Source organism: Conger conger, chromosome 6, assembly GCF_963514075.1.
Source record: "Conger conger chromosome 6, fConCon1.1, whole genome shotgun sequence".
Lineage (NCBI taxonomy): Eukaryota > Metazoa > Chordata > Actinopteri > Anguilliformes > Congridae > Conger > Conger conger.
The window spans coordinates 39,555,881-39,571,347 of record NC_083765.1 but is presented as its reverse complement, the minus strand read 5'-3'; the positions used below and the strand labels follow the sequence as shown (position 1 = coordinate 39,571,347).

Genomic DNA, 15,467 nt, shown 5'->3' with positions numbered 1-15,467 from the left:
AACACAAGAGCATTCCTTTTTTTAAACACCCATCAGGTGAATTATTGGTTTAATATACAGTCATCCTAGGCCTAGACCTCTCCCTCTCTGGATGTTGTTTTCCCAGGGATACAGTTAGGATTTTCCTCCTGGCTATAGCTCTGGTCTGCATACTGTAACAATGTCTTGTATAATAAAGTCCAGATTAGACAGCCATGGGACTCTCCCAAAGCCATATGCCAAGAGAGGATTCTATTAGTGCCTATAAATAGCCTTTTTAATCCAGGGAGTCAGCATCTTGTATGTGGAGGATTACCCGCTCACTAATTAACCCAAATTATGACTGACTGTCTCACCTCATCTGTATCTGGGCCCTGCAGACGCATGGCACAGTTACCCAGATTGGAAAACACAATGGAAACACATCCACCCCCCTGGACAAATTCCCTTCCAAATTTGATGACAATATCAGCAAAAACGAGCTTTGTGCATTGTTTTTTCTAAGCTATGTCTAGCCAGTGGTGTCCAATCTTATCCTAAAAGGGCTGGCGTGGGTGCAGGTTTTTGTTTTAACCCAGCAGTAACACACCTGATTATACTAATGAACTAATCATGGTCTTTAATCAAGACCTTGATGAGTAGAATCAGCTGTCTTAGTCCTGTGCTAAAACAACAACCTGCACACACACCGGCCCTTCCTGGATAAGATTGGACACCCCTGGTCTAGGCCAGGGGTCGGCAACCCTGGTCCTGGAGAGCCGCAGGGTGTGCTGACTTTCGTCTCCGCCTTAAAATAAGCAACCGATTCAGACCCAAGAAACCAGATGAGATGAGTTAACTGTAATCAACGGCTTTCATTGATCAATTAATGCCAAGTAACAACGAAAGCCAGCACACCCTGCAGCTCTCCAGGACCAGGGTTGCCGACCCCTGGTCTAGGCAAAAAAGGGACACATAGAAACTAAATTATATTATGAGTTTATGAGTTATAAAATACTGCATTTTGCTTACTAAACTTAGGAAGCAAAATGCTTATACTGAAAAAAAGTGTTTGCACTTCCCCCCGCCTGTCACCCTCCTCCTACCAGTACCTCTCAACCTTAACAAAAAACCAATGGGGAAAGCCGGCAGTTCGGCATCTTCTTTTCATGTAAAATCTTTGTTGAAACATTAACGCAAAGAAACATCATGTGCATATTGCTATGACAACCTAACAAATGGAAGTGAGAGGGTGGCATGAATGCGCTGAGGGTATAGCTAGTTAAGTAAAGTAAGTGTATATTTAAGATTAGAACAATATAATCTGTGTAGTACGACATAAAACGAACTAGCTGGGCATACCATGTTTTGAAAAGCAGAATTTACATTCCCGAAGGTACAGGGACAAGCAGAGTCAAAGAAACAGTGAGTTGCGTCAACTCAGTTCACTCCGGTACCATGGTACAGTCTCAATACTAGGTCCACATTGCAGCAGCGTTCGTAGAGTTGCAGTGTTTGAGACGGTATGTGATGTTCTCTTCAAAGGCAAAATAAACAGTTTTAATACTTACCTTATAAGCACATTTTTATCGATTTAACAATGTGTCTTAAAGCATGTAACTGAAGTTTGTTATTTCCCACCAAATTAGCTAGTATATTTAGGTACTTAATGTTAACAGGAGACGTTAGCTAAATTAGATTAAAGTTAGCTAGCAACACATAATAACAACATTGATTGTTACAGGTTGCGTTGTCTTAATGCCATCTCATGGATAACGTTACTAAATTAGATACAGATGCTCCACGTGTTAGGGGGAAATAGATATGTATTACTTAAATATGACTAGCCTGCATAACATTAGCGTATGCTTTGTAGTCTGATGGGAGGTGATGGTGAAATGAGGATATCGAAGACAAAGCTAGGCGCCTGACGTTACACTGGTAGTTCTAACCACGACGTGATAGAGGCTCGAATTAATTAACGGGCTACTGTTGATGTAAGCTAGCACCAGACTGCTAGCTGGCTAGGTTGCTCTTGATATCGATGGATCTTCCTATTTGGAGTACCATACTTAATGCTACAGACTATAAATTGTCCTGTCCAATTTAGTTGTGTCCAATTTGTTGTGTCTTTATTGGTCAACTTATTCAAAGTCAAAGGAGCAACCAGCCAATGTTACAACGAAGGGAAGCAGATGTTATGAACGATTACAAATAACTAACGTGAATCTACTATAACGTTAGATGGGTTAATTCGGAATTTAAAGTTATGTTAACATTGCACGACATTCATCTTTCGGAGAGATGAATCTAGCAGCTTACTTTTTTCATATATCACTTATTTTCGATGTAGCCGCAACAGAATGCCTGTCTACATTCGGAAAGTTCCGACCGAGATGCCGGAACCATCAGATGCAGGACGCAGTGATGATGAGGAGGATTCATTTCTGAGGGATCCAGAGCAGTTTCAGGACCGACTCCCACAGCCATACCGCATGATTGACAAGGTCCTAAACAAATTGTTCGACAAGGCCTGGGATGTCATCTCAGAGAGAGAGGCCAGCCGTATCGCCCAGGGATCCAAGAAAAAAAATGTTTTGAACCCTACGGCTGAAGTTAAGGTATTTTATTACGTAGCTTTTATGTTTGTATGAAATGCTTGTTTAGCAATTCTTTGTCTATTATGGACAATTCTGTATGTTCTGAAATGTACTTTATTTTAACTGAAGATTTTGTTTGTTTAAATTTTCAATACATATCCAGATTGTCATATTACCTTGAACTTAACAAAAAAGCAATTTATTCCCAGCTTCAAGAAAAGGCGAACTGCCTGTCTCGCTCAGCTGATGGAAAATATGTGTTCCTTGGTCACTCCCGGGGACTGTCTGTTATCAGTATCTCGTCTCTCATCTGTGTGGCAACATGGGAGGACCAAAGCTTGGAAATCACATCCCTTTCGAGCAGCTGTCTCGGAGAGGCAACACATCTCCTGTCGACTGTGGACGATATGGGTAAAAGGCACCTTTCTAATGGAAAGGCTGTATATATATATTTAATAATTTCATACATATTCCTGTAAGCTGCCACCTTAAAAATAGGTAAGAGAATAATAATAACCCAAAAAAAAAAGAGCCATGACCATTGATATTTTCCATTTCCCACAGGCGTTTCAAGGATATTTGCCTTTTGTCCAGACGTTATCTACTTAATTAAATCGATCAATGAAACAGTAAGTGCTGTTATTAGTTTCAAGAACTGGTAAACCTTATGTGTGCAGTGTATTAATGATATTGTGTCTGTCCCAGTTGATATTTTATGCCTCACAGATACAGGTATATTTAAATTATAAATGAGATGACAGTGTTTTTGCCTTCATTGACATGCAGGATGACATAAGTCAAAGGAAAGTATACACAAAGTTTCAACTGTCTGAAGGTGGGAAATGTGCAGCTGCTGTTATCGAGTGTAAGTAAATTACTTTTGTATTGTCACTGTGTTTTCCATTTTTGTTTAATTCTAGCATTGCTGATGATATTTCATCTTTGAGCATTGACAGGAATGATGGAGGGTCGCATATATCTCCCATAACTTTTGGCTCACGTGCCACCCAAACAGATTTCTGAAAGGTTTTATTGCTCAGCAGTCCTCAATCTTCTTAATGCAGGCAATGGGGCATCTTGGCTAGAGATCTATCGATTTCCCACTGAGACCTGGCTGAAAGAGCTGGAGGTCATTCAGGCTGCATCTCAAAAACAGGTGGGTGGCTCAGCTTGGTGTTCCTCGTTCAGTTACAGGAGGTGAAGTCCCAGTTTAGGCCTTGGAAACGCAGTTTGTGGACTCTTTATTCAAACTTAAAGGAATTGCCTGCAGTAAGTACTAAGACATGAACAATGGTATCCTCTGTAATGTAAAATGTCTTGTCTAGTTTAGCTAGTGGCTGCTGTGAATCGGGCAGCTGGCAACAAGAGAAAGATCCATGTGACTGCTTCAGGGGTGCCAACTACTATGGTTTACCCATGGCAGCTCCAGTTTTTGACCCTCTGCTACAGTGCTATGGAGAAGGTCTTTTGCTGTTTTCTTGTTAATTTAATAAAACATTTTTAAATGCACTTATTCACCAATATGATAATAGGCTACAATGGCAGTGTTTAACTTGGAAATCCATTGGTAAGTAGAAATAGGTGGGACTATCCACGAGTGTGAGAATAAATGTAATTGGATGTTTTCCTGCAAACTGCAGCAAGAATTTAATGAAAGAGTATACTTTACCAAAATCGCTTTATTCATCAAACAAAGTAGTATTTTTGAGTTACAGTTGTTTCCTGTTTCATTTGACGTTTTGCCTCTGTGGCAAGAATGCTGCTGGCCGGGAAAAAGTACTTGCGAGGTTCCAACAGTAGGGGGCAGTTGCATTACATTTTGGGGTGACTTGCCCCACATATAGGGGAACACTTAGCTCTGGTTTGGAGATATGGAAAAAAAACCTCTGATGTAGATATGGAGGGGCGTGGGCTTCACTGTTGAGCGTACTAGAGGTGTCGTGGGCCTAACTCAATGAAACGCTAGTGAAGGAAGGTGATTTGGACATTGGATATTGAGCAGACCTGACTCTCCATGTGTTACTCTGCCCATGAATATACTGTACCCCTTCAGGACATGGGTGTAATAATGGGTGTAATCATCATGCATTGCATTTATGTTGTAGGTGCCACACTCTCTAGGGGTAGGCGAAGTAAAGTTTTCTCCTTTTGGGATCATTATGAAGATAAAGCCACCCAGATCCCTCTCAGGTACATCAGTCTTGAGTTTTGACTTTCCAATTGGGCTTAAGGGATGTCATGATTTCAGTTCTGGAGTTTTGTCCTCACATTACACTTCTTGCATTCCTCAACATTGTTGACCAGTTTGTATTTTGCAGGCACATCTTTGAAAAGCCCCTTTGAAGTGTTACAGAGGACGGAGGATGGAAATGTGATTGGTTCAGGCAAACATCACATGATACGTGGCCGCCAATGGGAGGATCTGGAGGCTGTGTTCAAGTGGAAATATGGAAATATTCTCTGTGAAAACAAGTGTAAAGCAAAGGAAGCAGGGGACAGAAGCAGGTAAGATGATTACACATCGCTGTCGTTATGGACATAAGCATTCAAATTATTCAGTTCATTAACTCAGTCAACATTTGGCTTTTTAGACAGACATGCTTCTGTAAACTAGCAACACTTCATCCAGATCAATCAGGTTTCAACCTTTGCTTTTTGTTCTTGATAAATTGATTGATTATAAACATTTGTTATAAACATTGTGGTCACTGTATATTGCAGTACACTCTCTATTTTAATACATTTCCCTCCTTGAAGCCAGTGCACCTTTCATTTTCTCCTCCCTGGAGGACTGACCCCATCCCTTGGAGAAACAGAGGCACAGTCTGGTTTGTCAAGAGGTCTCTGCCTTTAATACCCCGTTACCGATGCTAAATATTTGACCTGACCTGACCTGCTCATTATATTTGCTCATTGCATCATTTTTTAAGCTATTTAAAAATACAGCTTTTTCTTTATAGGTTTTCCTGTCACCACTATCTGTGTATGGTGGAGTGGCAGTCATAATCTTTTCCATTACACACTGTCAAAAACAGTTAAAGACAAAGCAGGTAGGTGACCAGTTTCAAGTGTTTCTGTTCACTTCTTGTTTATTTGAATAGTTTAGGGTCATAAAAAACAAAACAAAAAAAAAACTTTTGTAAACATGCAGCTCCTCATGTGTTTACCATGAACTGCCAGGAGGGGGCAGTCTTCAACAGTATCAGGCAGTAATATGGGCATGATTCTATTAGTTATTCTTAATTGTTTACACTAGTGTTATGACCCCACTTTACAAAACTAATTTACTAAAGTTCATGTGGAAAAAGAAAGACAATTTTATCAAAGCACATTTCACTTGTTTTCACTATGGTCGTAAAGTTCTGGGACGTTTTCCCTTTCTGAAGAGTTTTGAGGTAATTCTAGAATTTTAGGAATTTATACTGTTAACAGTGTTTTTCAAAAATTGTAAGTATGTCTTTGGTTTTGTATGTATTGAACCTATGTAACCACACATTGATATGGAGAAAATCATGGGTTTAAAGAAATGTCAACAAATGTGACATTGATTTAAGGCAAACACATTTATTTGTATGCTATTTTCAAATGCAGAAACAAACAAGAAGCATAAATGTAAAAATATTCAGGGTTCTCCCCCACTAATGTAACAGTGGCAGTGCACTGCCCTGTGTCCTCACTTGTCCCACTGAGTAAAAAGCAGCAGCCTGTGTCACCGGCTTGTTGTTTTTGATCCATCTACCTTCTGTGAAACAGCCGAAGCAGCAACATGTGTCTAATTTGAAAAGGTTCACCACTTACTTTGTCAAGACATGTTTCATGGGTTATTGAGTGTAGATCGATGGGCAAAAATGGCAATTTTATCCATTTAAAATTAAATCTACAGCACAAGAGTGTGCAAAACGTGAAGGGGTCTGACTACTTTCTGAAGCCACTGCAGTTTCAGAAAACGTGTGTAAGCAATCAAGAAGAACTGTAATGATCCCCTGCTGGAACTCCCAGTCTATAGCCTGAAAAAATGTAGAGATGTAATTTAGCCCTTTCCTGTAAATCAGGTAATTACTCTTCTGATTGGAGCATTTTAGTTAGGTCTGGGATGCAGGCCTGAACGTGTAGGGAGTTCCTTTATATGTCAAACCTAGGGTTCTAGGTCATACGACAGGGTTGCATATAACACTTTGACCATTCTCCTCAGACATAGAGCCAAACCCAGATGCAGTGTGGCCAAATGCACATCATATCATCTGCTCAGCCACCTCCAGATGCACTGTGTATGTTTCCCTCGGCCTTGTGGATGGCACGGTGACTATATGGGACAGATGCTTAGGTGAGCTTTTATTCCATAAGGTCGAGTGTTGTGCTCATTGACTGATTGACACTGAAAATGGATTGGCAGTCTGTAGTCTCCCATTGTGTTTCACTCAGGGTTGGAGACACAATACAGACACTGAGACACTGACCTGAGGGTTCTTTTGACCACAAGTGGTAATTAAATTATGGGCTCTATTTTCTGCCCTGTGCCTGGCTTGTTGCGCGCTGCCGTACTGGCGACTTTTGTGTTTTCATATATTGAAGGTGCCTACACACCGAATCCGTCACACAATGTGTTCCATTCATTTTCTATGAAGAAAAGATTCGGCAACTGCCAGGGGTGGATTACCCAGAAATGATACTTAAGCGAAAGTACGGGCAACACTGAAGACGTACTTTTTTTCAGTCGATACTTTCTTACTGAAGTTCTGTCTGTGGTTCTGCAGGGATTCCCTGGTCAGTCGTGGCCCTTTCAGACAGCAGCAGTATGAGCGGGATTCTGTTCCTGGACCAGCCCAAGAGCCCTCGGGACGTTCCCGCTCCTTTCGGATCTAAAGTGTGCATCTTGGTGACCTGCAAGAGTGGGACGTGTCACCTGATTACGGCCAGGAGGGGAAGGGACTCTCACACTACAAAAATAACGGAAAGGTACAGTTCCAGTTTCCCACAGTTTGCACTAGCATTGCCAGGGAAGAATAGTCTCGGTCAGCGGGGATGACAGTGACTTATCACGTACTAATGACCCTTCCTGGCCAATCAGGTGCCCATGGTCCACCTGTTCAGCTACACATGAAGTCCCGCCTTCCGTCTCCACCATTTGAAAGCACAATGTTTTAAAAATAGCATACTTTATACCACGGAATGATCAGAACTTGAGAATGTAAGTTGTCATGGTGTCGCTTATTTCCGTAGCTTCTAGTACACACAGACGAATGACAGCGTGAACTGAACGTGGATATTCATGCAATTACTCAATGGATCGCATCACTGAACAAAACACATAGTCACATAGTTAGTAGAATATTTGTACTGACCTGAATGAACTGATTAGAATCAGCAAAGTGATTCACAATTTCCACAACTATTAGATTCTGTGATTTGTTCATTGATGTGATCAGTTGAGCAAGTGGATGAATATTCCAACAGCCAATATCATTTGTCGGTGTTTGTGCAAAAATTCCAGTCATAAGCACTACAAGTAAAAACATCTTACCTCATATAAACGTTTTGTATTTTCCTTGTAGTTAGTTTTCTGGATTAGGCCACTGTAACATTACTCCATTGGATGTCTCCACCCAGTCGAATGTCTCAAAACTGTGAGCACATCTGGAGCTAGAAACCTGAGACCTAGATATGGAGATAATATCAGCAACCAATCAGAGCCAACGACTGATATAGAAGAATACAAATATTGACAAGAAAATATGCCAAAAAAGTAGTTGGCCGTGAATCAAATAGCCTACACTGTCACTTGGCAGACACATAGAGGATGATAAAACTGGTTTTGCTAGTTTTGTGTAGCTGTGAAAGAAATGGTGAAATGATTGTTGAATTATAAAATGGGAATTACGCTTCTTTTTCTAGCAGAAGGCATTTGGGAGTAGCCTGCATGCAGTGAGCTACTGATTTGGTTGACATTATGTAGGCCACTGTGGTACAGGTATTGATTACAGTTCACCAGTACTAGATAGTCAGCAGTTCTCATTGAATCTGAATGGTAATATGCCAACTACAGCTATAATAGTGTATCATGCTGTACCTTTTTCATGTAATATGAAATTATTAAAATGGTAATACCGGAGAAGATCAGCATAATTGTTCCAGAATCTGCACCGTTTTATATAAAAAGGGACACTTCCATGAAATTACATACCACACATGCAAAGTGGACTGAACAAACGGAGACTATTATTATTGTTATTAATAATAATAATTATTATCATCATCATCACTATCATACTGATGAGGGCAAAGTCAATCCTGAACTTTTTTCTGGTTGTAGGCACAGTGAATGGAGAAAGTATTTCTCCCATTCACACAGCCAAACAATCAGTGGGTACATGGAATTGGCTCACTGTCTCATGACAGAACAAAAAGAACACCACTATTTCACAGGATCCAGTTCAGAAGAGGGGTTTTGGTTGCTGAAGGGAATGGATTTTCAGGTGTTAATCATGAAAAACAAATGCACCCTATTTGATTTTTTCAAAATATAGGCAAGGGTTGTCTTTTATTGAAAGTGATTTTGATTTATGGTGTATGTTCAATTGGATTTTACTCTATTTCTTTGCCAAGAACCACAGACCATGGGACTCTCTCTGCCACAGTCTGGTCTGGGCATGTTCTACAGAAGCTGGTGAGCCTGTTTTCATATAATGAACTTTATTTAAATACAGTAAAATGGTAAATAGTATCATATGCCCATTACAATAAGCTGTGAAAATAGAAAGTGCAATTAAATGTATGTTAGTGTGATACAAATATGCATCAAATAATTTCTGACTAGAAATTGCTGACTAGAAATAGCAATGGCCTGTGGTTACTGATATAACACAATTATGGTCTGAAAAAGCAATGAAGTGTTTGTTTTGGTTTTTTTTTTTCATTGTAATTTTATTAATGCATTAGACTAGAGAGATTAATTGTTGCTATATTGGCACAATTGATTTCAGCTCGGAAATAAAAGTGCACTTACATCCCCATCATAAGTATTGGAACAGCAAGGCCAATTCCTTTGTTTTTGCAATACACTGAATACATTTGGGGTTGAAATAAAAACCGCACAGTACTGTCCAATAAAGCTGAAAAGGCCTAAAAATATATTTACAAAATAAAGAAATAATAAGAACAAATTATTGCTTAATTCATTGTGAGCTGTCTGACTGAACTGTAGTTATCAACCGGAAAACCTTCAGGTCTATTTCAATGCCGCAGGTGATATTTGAGTCAATAAATATGTACTTTAGTGAGTTTGAGTCACTGGAGAATCCCATTTGTTTCTTCCAACTGGACTTGACTAGCAAGGCTGGGCGTTTTCTAATGAGTGTTTTATGGTGTTCTCAGGTGCTGTTCATGTACAGGAATGGAGAAATCATCATCCAGGACATGAGTAATGGGGCTGATGTGTACAATTTGGCGCTGCCTCCCTCACACTGCGTAGCCCCTCAATGGAGCCCTGTGTGTCAGTTTGACTCTACACGACAGACTCTTTTTGTCCAAGGTATGCTTAACACACACCTATGTCACTGCCAGAAAACATTTTGTTGCTGCCAGAAAACATTTTGTTGCCTACGGATATGATGGCAAAATGTATTTGTTTGTTTTTATTTTATCTGAGAAATAATACAATATAACGTCAGCTAATCGTTATCTTCAATAGTTTGATAATTTGGATTCCATGTTTGCTAGGTAGCTATAACTTTCTCAGTTAAACTGGTTAGTATTAACTTAGTAGGTTAGGCAGTAGGCAAATACCTGGTCTAGCTAACACTAGCTACCTCAGTATGCAAAAATAAATGAATATTTAAAAAATAATGTTGTGCCAATAAATATTATGTGCACTTTATATAGAATTTTACAGCTGATTGGTCTGGATCTTACAACGCAGTGCAGGTTCTGATTTGATCAGATCACTAGGTAACATGATAACATGAAAAAACAATGAGTCAGCATCCAGCTGTGATACAAAGGTTAACCAGGTTTGTTGGACATACAGAGAACATCAGCAGGACCATTGTTACTGCCATCTTGTGACTCTTTATTTGATGATTTGTTGTTTTCCTGTAAACCCTGGGTATATAGAGGGGAACGTGGAATGGTTCGAGGAGACTCGCTAATACCACCTCCTGCGCACCATTCGCGTATAGCCATTAATATTGCACCTTTCCACGTAATTATATTTCTGCATTGCACATTGTTGAATAAATTGTATTAATTTGAACTTGCATCCTCTTGACTCGCACCACTGCACACTTTGCAGTTTAGAGTCCTAACAGACATAGACAACCTAGGATACCTGCACCCTGTAGTCACTTACAGTCATATGAAAAAGTTTGGGCACCCCTGACAATTTCCATTATTTTCATAATGGGTGTTTGGATCCGCAAATTCATTTTGATCTATCAAATAACTGATGGGGACACAGTAATATTTCAGTAGTGAAATGAGGTTTATTGGATTAACAGAAAATGTGCAATATGCATCGAAACAAAATTAGATAGGCGCATAAATTTGGGCACCCCAACAGAAAAATCACATCAATATTTAGTAGAGCCTCCTTTTGCGAAAATAACAGCCTCTAGACACTTCCCATAGCCTGGATGAAGGTATTTTGGACCATTCCTCCTTACAAAACATCTCCAGTTCAGTTAGGTGTGATGGTTGCTGAGGATGGACAGCCCGCTTCAAATCATCCCACACTTTAACAAGATTCCCAGTACCGGGACTGGCCACACAGCCCCACAGCATGATGGAACCTCCACCAAATTTTACTGTGGGTAGCAAGTGTTTTTCTGAATGCTGAGTTCTTTCGCCACCATGCATAACGCCCCTTGTTATGACCAAATAACTCAATCTTTGTTTCATCAGTCCACAGCACCTTATTCCAAAATGAAGCTGGCTTGTCCAAATGTGCTTTTGCATACCTGTTTGTGGCGTGTGCGCAGAAAAGGCTTCTTCCGCATCACTCTCCCGTACAGCTTTTCCTTGTGCAAAGTGCGCTGTATTGTTGAACGATGCACAGTGACACCATCTGCAGCAAGACGACCTTGTAGGTCTTTGGAGGTGGTCTGTGGGTTGTATTTGACCATTCTCACCATCCTTCGCCTTTGCCTCTCCGATATTCTTCTTGGCCTGCCACTTCTGGCCTTAACAAGAACTGTGCCTGTGGCCTTCCATTTCCTCACTATGTTCCTCACAGTGGAAACTGACAGCTGAAATCTCTGAGATAGCTTTTTGTAGCCTTCCCCTAAACCATAATGCTGAACAATCTTTGTTTTCAGGTCATTTGAGAGTTGTTTTGAGGCCCCCATGTTGCCACTCTTCAGAGGAGAGTCAAAGAGAAGAACAACTTGCAATTGGCCACCTTAAATACCTTTTCTCATGATTGGATGCAACTGTCTATGAAGTTCAAGGCTTAATGAGCTCATCAAACCAATTTTGTGTTCCAATTAATCAGTGTTAAGTAGTTACAGGTATTCAAATCAACAAAAAGACAAGGGTGCCCAAATTTATGCACCTGTCTAATTTTGTTTTGATGCATATTGCACATTTTCTTTTAATCCAATAAACCTCATTTCACTACTGAAATATTACTGTGTCCATCAGTTATTTGATAGATCAAAATGAAGTTGCGGATCCAAACACCCAATGATTTATAAATGAAAATAATGGAAATTGTCAGGGGTGCCCAAACTTTTTCATACGACTGTACCTATACACCAGTGCCGTCACAAGATACATACTGTGTATCATTGTAGGCTATACATGCCACAGGCACGTCCGCGTCTGTACAAATAGATAGCGATCATATAGAGCCACACTATTGGCGGACATTTGCAGTTCCTTTTGTCAAACTTTTAGAACAGAGGAGCAGTTGAACTTATCTTTTGGAGTCAGATAAACGAGAACAAAATTTAATTAACCCTGTTCCAGTAGCATTGGTCAGACTACATGCATTTCCTTCACCTCTCGGATACTATTTGGGGGGTTTCTTACAGGGTCACAGGCTTGATGCAGTTATTGCAAGCAAGGGATATGCTACCAATTATTAAGTGTTTAGTATTAAGTGTTTTACTTTCATTTACTTACATACTCTCTGTTCCAATACTTTTGCTAACCAAAAAAATGGGTTGTCTGATACCAAAGGTGTGTTAACTTGAAAGTAATTTAACACATCTATGTGTAAATACCAGGAAATAAAAGATGTAATTCTGAAAACAAAGGAATTGGCCTTGCTGTTTCAATATTTTTGGAGGGGACTGTATTCATGGCAAATATGTGAACTCAAAATGAAAATATAAATTTGAAGTACATTTATGGTGTATCTTGTGCCACCAGACAATGAATTTGTATGTAAAAATTTGAAATTAAATTTAAATTATATTAAATTATAATTTGAATTTCTGTTTTTAATGAATGCTGTGATCTCAATCTAAATTTAAAAAACTGTAACTTGTCTGGATGAAGTTGTGTCAGTATTTTTTGACAAAGGTGTGTGTGTGTGTGTGTGTGTGTGTATATGTTTGCACGTGTTTCAGGGGACAGGAGCTCATGTGGTGATTACCCATCGGAGAGTGAGGACACCGATAGCTCACTGTTTGTCTTCCGCTTGCCCGAGTCCTCAGTAACAGATGAAAACTGCACACCTCTTTCAGGAGCTGCAGGAGCAAAAAGGGAGAAGGGGTGTGTCAGTCTGGAAGAAACTTTCAATCTCTATTTGCAGGAAAGGTTTGTAGCCTTAAGCTCACTCTTAGGGCAATGCATTCACAAACGCTACAACCCCCTTATATATTTCTGGTATTTACATGTGTCTCAGGTGATCAGATTGCAATCGGATTGCTCTTGACCACATAAAAATAGGCTACAGGTATACATGCACCTAAGACACATTGAGGATATATTGTAATCCAATTGCCCAAACTGCTTCCAGAGGTGGTCAAGGACGCAATGTGACCACATTGAACACAAGTGTAAAAGCAAATGGGTTTTCAATCCACGTGCAACTAAGCAAACAGCTGCCTTGTAGAGTCCCATAATGGCCGCAGGTCAGCACCACAATCAGCAGCGACTTATTTTGCTATCCAGAACTAAGTTAGAAAACTTTTTTTTAACAGGTTTGCTAACGTTATCCGCTATATCGAAGAAAAGATGCCAAGATGTGAGGCTTAGCCTTCAAGTTTATGTGAAATAACTACAACCAGGATAAGTAGTATAGTCTCTCAATGTTTTGTTGGAGATCCAATTTCTGGGTGTCTTCTCTTAATTGACTTTACTGTCTACCCGAGTAAAGTCAATTAAATAGCTAACCAAAATGGCTTACGTGGAAAGCGACTACACGGTAGTCTGCAATGGCCAGAATCATCTTCGGCCTGGCGGCGGGGTAGAGTATTAGAGCATAGACTTTTACTGTGTGTAAACACCATTGATGCGAGGAAATAAATCCTGCATAGTATACCTTTAAAAAAGATGGTATGATTTTTCAGTCGGTTAAATAATGAATCATTTGGCCTGTTTTTTGTTGGAGGTTCTTGTAAACATATTATTTATCCTTCAAATTGTGTAAGCCAAGTCTCTTTACTGCCTGCATTAACAGCCAAGCAATCATTTCTGGAATGGAGACTGGTCTGATCTCATGATCGATTTCTGTAATCAATAACTCTTGAGCATGCAATGAGAATGCAAGGGAAGCTAGGGCTGTTCATATTGATAAAAATATGATGCTTTATTTTGAGTAAAGAAATCATAATTCAAAGATGAAGTTACAGATTGTTTTGAGATATTTAAACGTATCGTTTTCTCTCTCATACAGGTCCATAGGACAAGCATAAGGAAGGAGTGTAATGCTTTCCACGCCAGGACGGTCCTTTTTGGCTGAAAATTAAAAGTCATGGCTTCTCCTTGTGCTTGACGAAATTGGCACATTTCAGTGGCCAAAATGATGTCTTGCTGAAATTGTACCCATAGCCTATATTGTAATCAGTCACCTTCCCTGTTCATCATGAGACCCTACCCATAAGTTTCCCTTGTTGCTGATTCATGTAGTTCTACATTTTTGTCATTAATTATGTATTTATTACATTTGTGATATTTGTAATACAGTTTGTAATATGCAATTGTCATATGTAAAATACATTTTGTCACAGTACCAAAACTGAAATTTTGGTCATTTTCAGATACATTTCATAAAAATACATTTAAGAAAAGCTGCCTGCGAAGTAGTAGTATGTAGCTGCACATGATCTGTGGTTGGCGGAGCTGAAACTGCTGCCTTCCGGGCTTCACTGTGGGAAGTAAAGTACCACCGTTTTTGCCTCCCATTTAATGGCAAACTATTTTCTTTTTACCTGCTGCATAGCCTGTTACCTTAGAAAGAGTTTACTACAGCTAGGCTATATATTGGCATTCCTCTTCCCCAGCTGTGAGAATTCACTGCTTACACTACGAAATAAAATGTTTTTTGACTTGTACTTCCATTAACACAACTTCAATATCCACTTCAGAGAAGCTTCAATGTACAGCAAGTAGGCATGGCAAATGACTTTGGTCCAGCATAAATGAAGTTGTATGAAAAATCAGCCAGATAATTAAGCGCCCCTTGAAACAAAAGTGGTTCCAACATGTCTTCTTTGACGACAGTTGCTAATGCCAACCCTGTTTTCAAGTGGTGTCGGATTTACAGTCTGTATACAAGTTGGAGACTTGTGATTTACTTGCTTTCGCTAACGTGGTTGAACAAAACATTGAGTCCTCTGTAAACCTTACAAAATGTCATACAATACAGACATTGTAGACTATTGTATTGTAGCTACACATTTAACTAAGACACATATTGTCTAGCTCTAGATATTCTTAGATAAGTAGGCTACTGCAGCATTCAATTTC

The 15,467-nt window shown here is 39.6% G+C and overlaps 1 protein-coding gene across 6 annotated transcripts; it reads left to right on the top strand.

The window, feature by feature from the left end:
* Positions 1-647: 647 nt before the first annotated feature.
* Positions 648-15,308, top strand: wdr93 (WD repeat domain 93). 6 transcript variants are annotated; one of them, XM_061246394.1, is made up of 16 exons: positions 648-803; positions 2,312-2,579; positions 2,768-2,969; positions 3,123-3,187; positions 3,345-3,423; positions 3,623-3,714; positions 4,664-4,748; positions 4,877-5,063; positions 5,316-5,398; positions 5,519-5,608; positions 6,751-6,882; positions 7,313-7,514; positions 9,162-9,222; positions 9,930-10,086; positions 13,124-13,313; positions 14,395-15,308. In XM_061246394.1, the coding sequence occupies exons 2-16, from the start codon at positions 2,322-2,324 to the stop codon at positions 14,411-14,413; spliced, it is 1,902 nt and encodes a 633-aa protein (XP_061102378.1). In that variant the 5' UTR covers positions 648-803; positions 2,312-2,321; the 3' UTR covers positions 14,414-15,308. The 6 variants fall into 6 exon arrangements, with proteins under 6 accessions (XP_061102378.1, XP_061102376.1, XP_061102374.1 ...); XM_061246392.1 differs by lacking the exon at positions 648-803 and adding an exon at positions 975-1,249; XM_061246390.1 differs by lacking the exon at positions 648-803 and adding an exon at positions 975-1,383.
* Positions 15,309-15,467: the final 159 nt, after the last annotated feature.

Excerpts from the sequence above, each read along its gene's own strand:
- wdr93 (XM_061246394.1), top strand. The coding sequence starts at position 2,322 with ATGCCTGTCTACATTCGGAAAGTTCCGACCGAGATGCCGGAACCATCA. Across the intron at positions 4,749-4,876 it reads GCCACCCAGATCCCTCTCAG|GCACATCTTTGAAAAGCCCC; the intron begins GTACATCAGTCT and ends TGTATTTTGCAG. Across the intron at positions 10,087-13,123 it reads ACAGACTCTTTTTGTCCAAG|GGGACAGGAGCTCATGTGGT; the intron begins GTATGCTTAACA and ends CACGTGTTTCAG.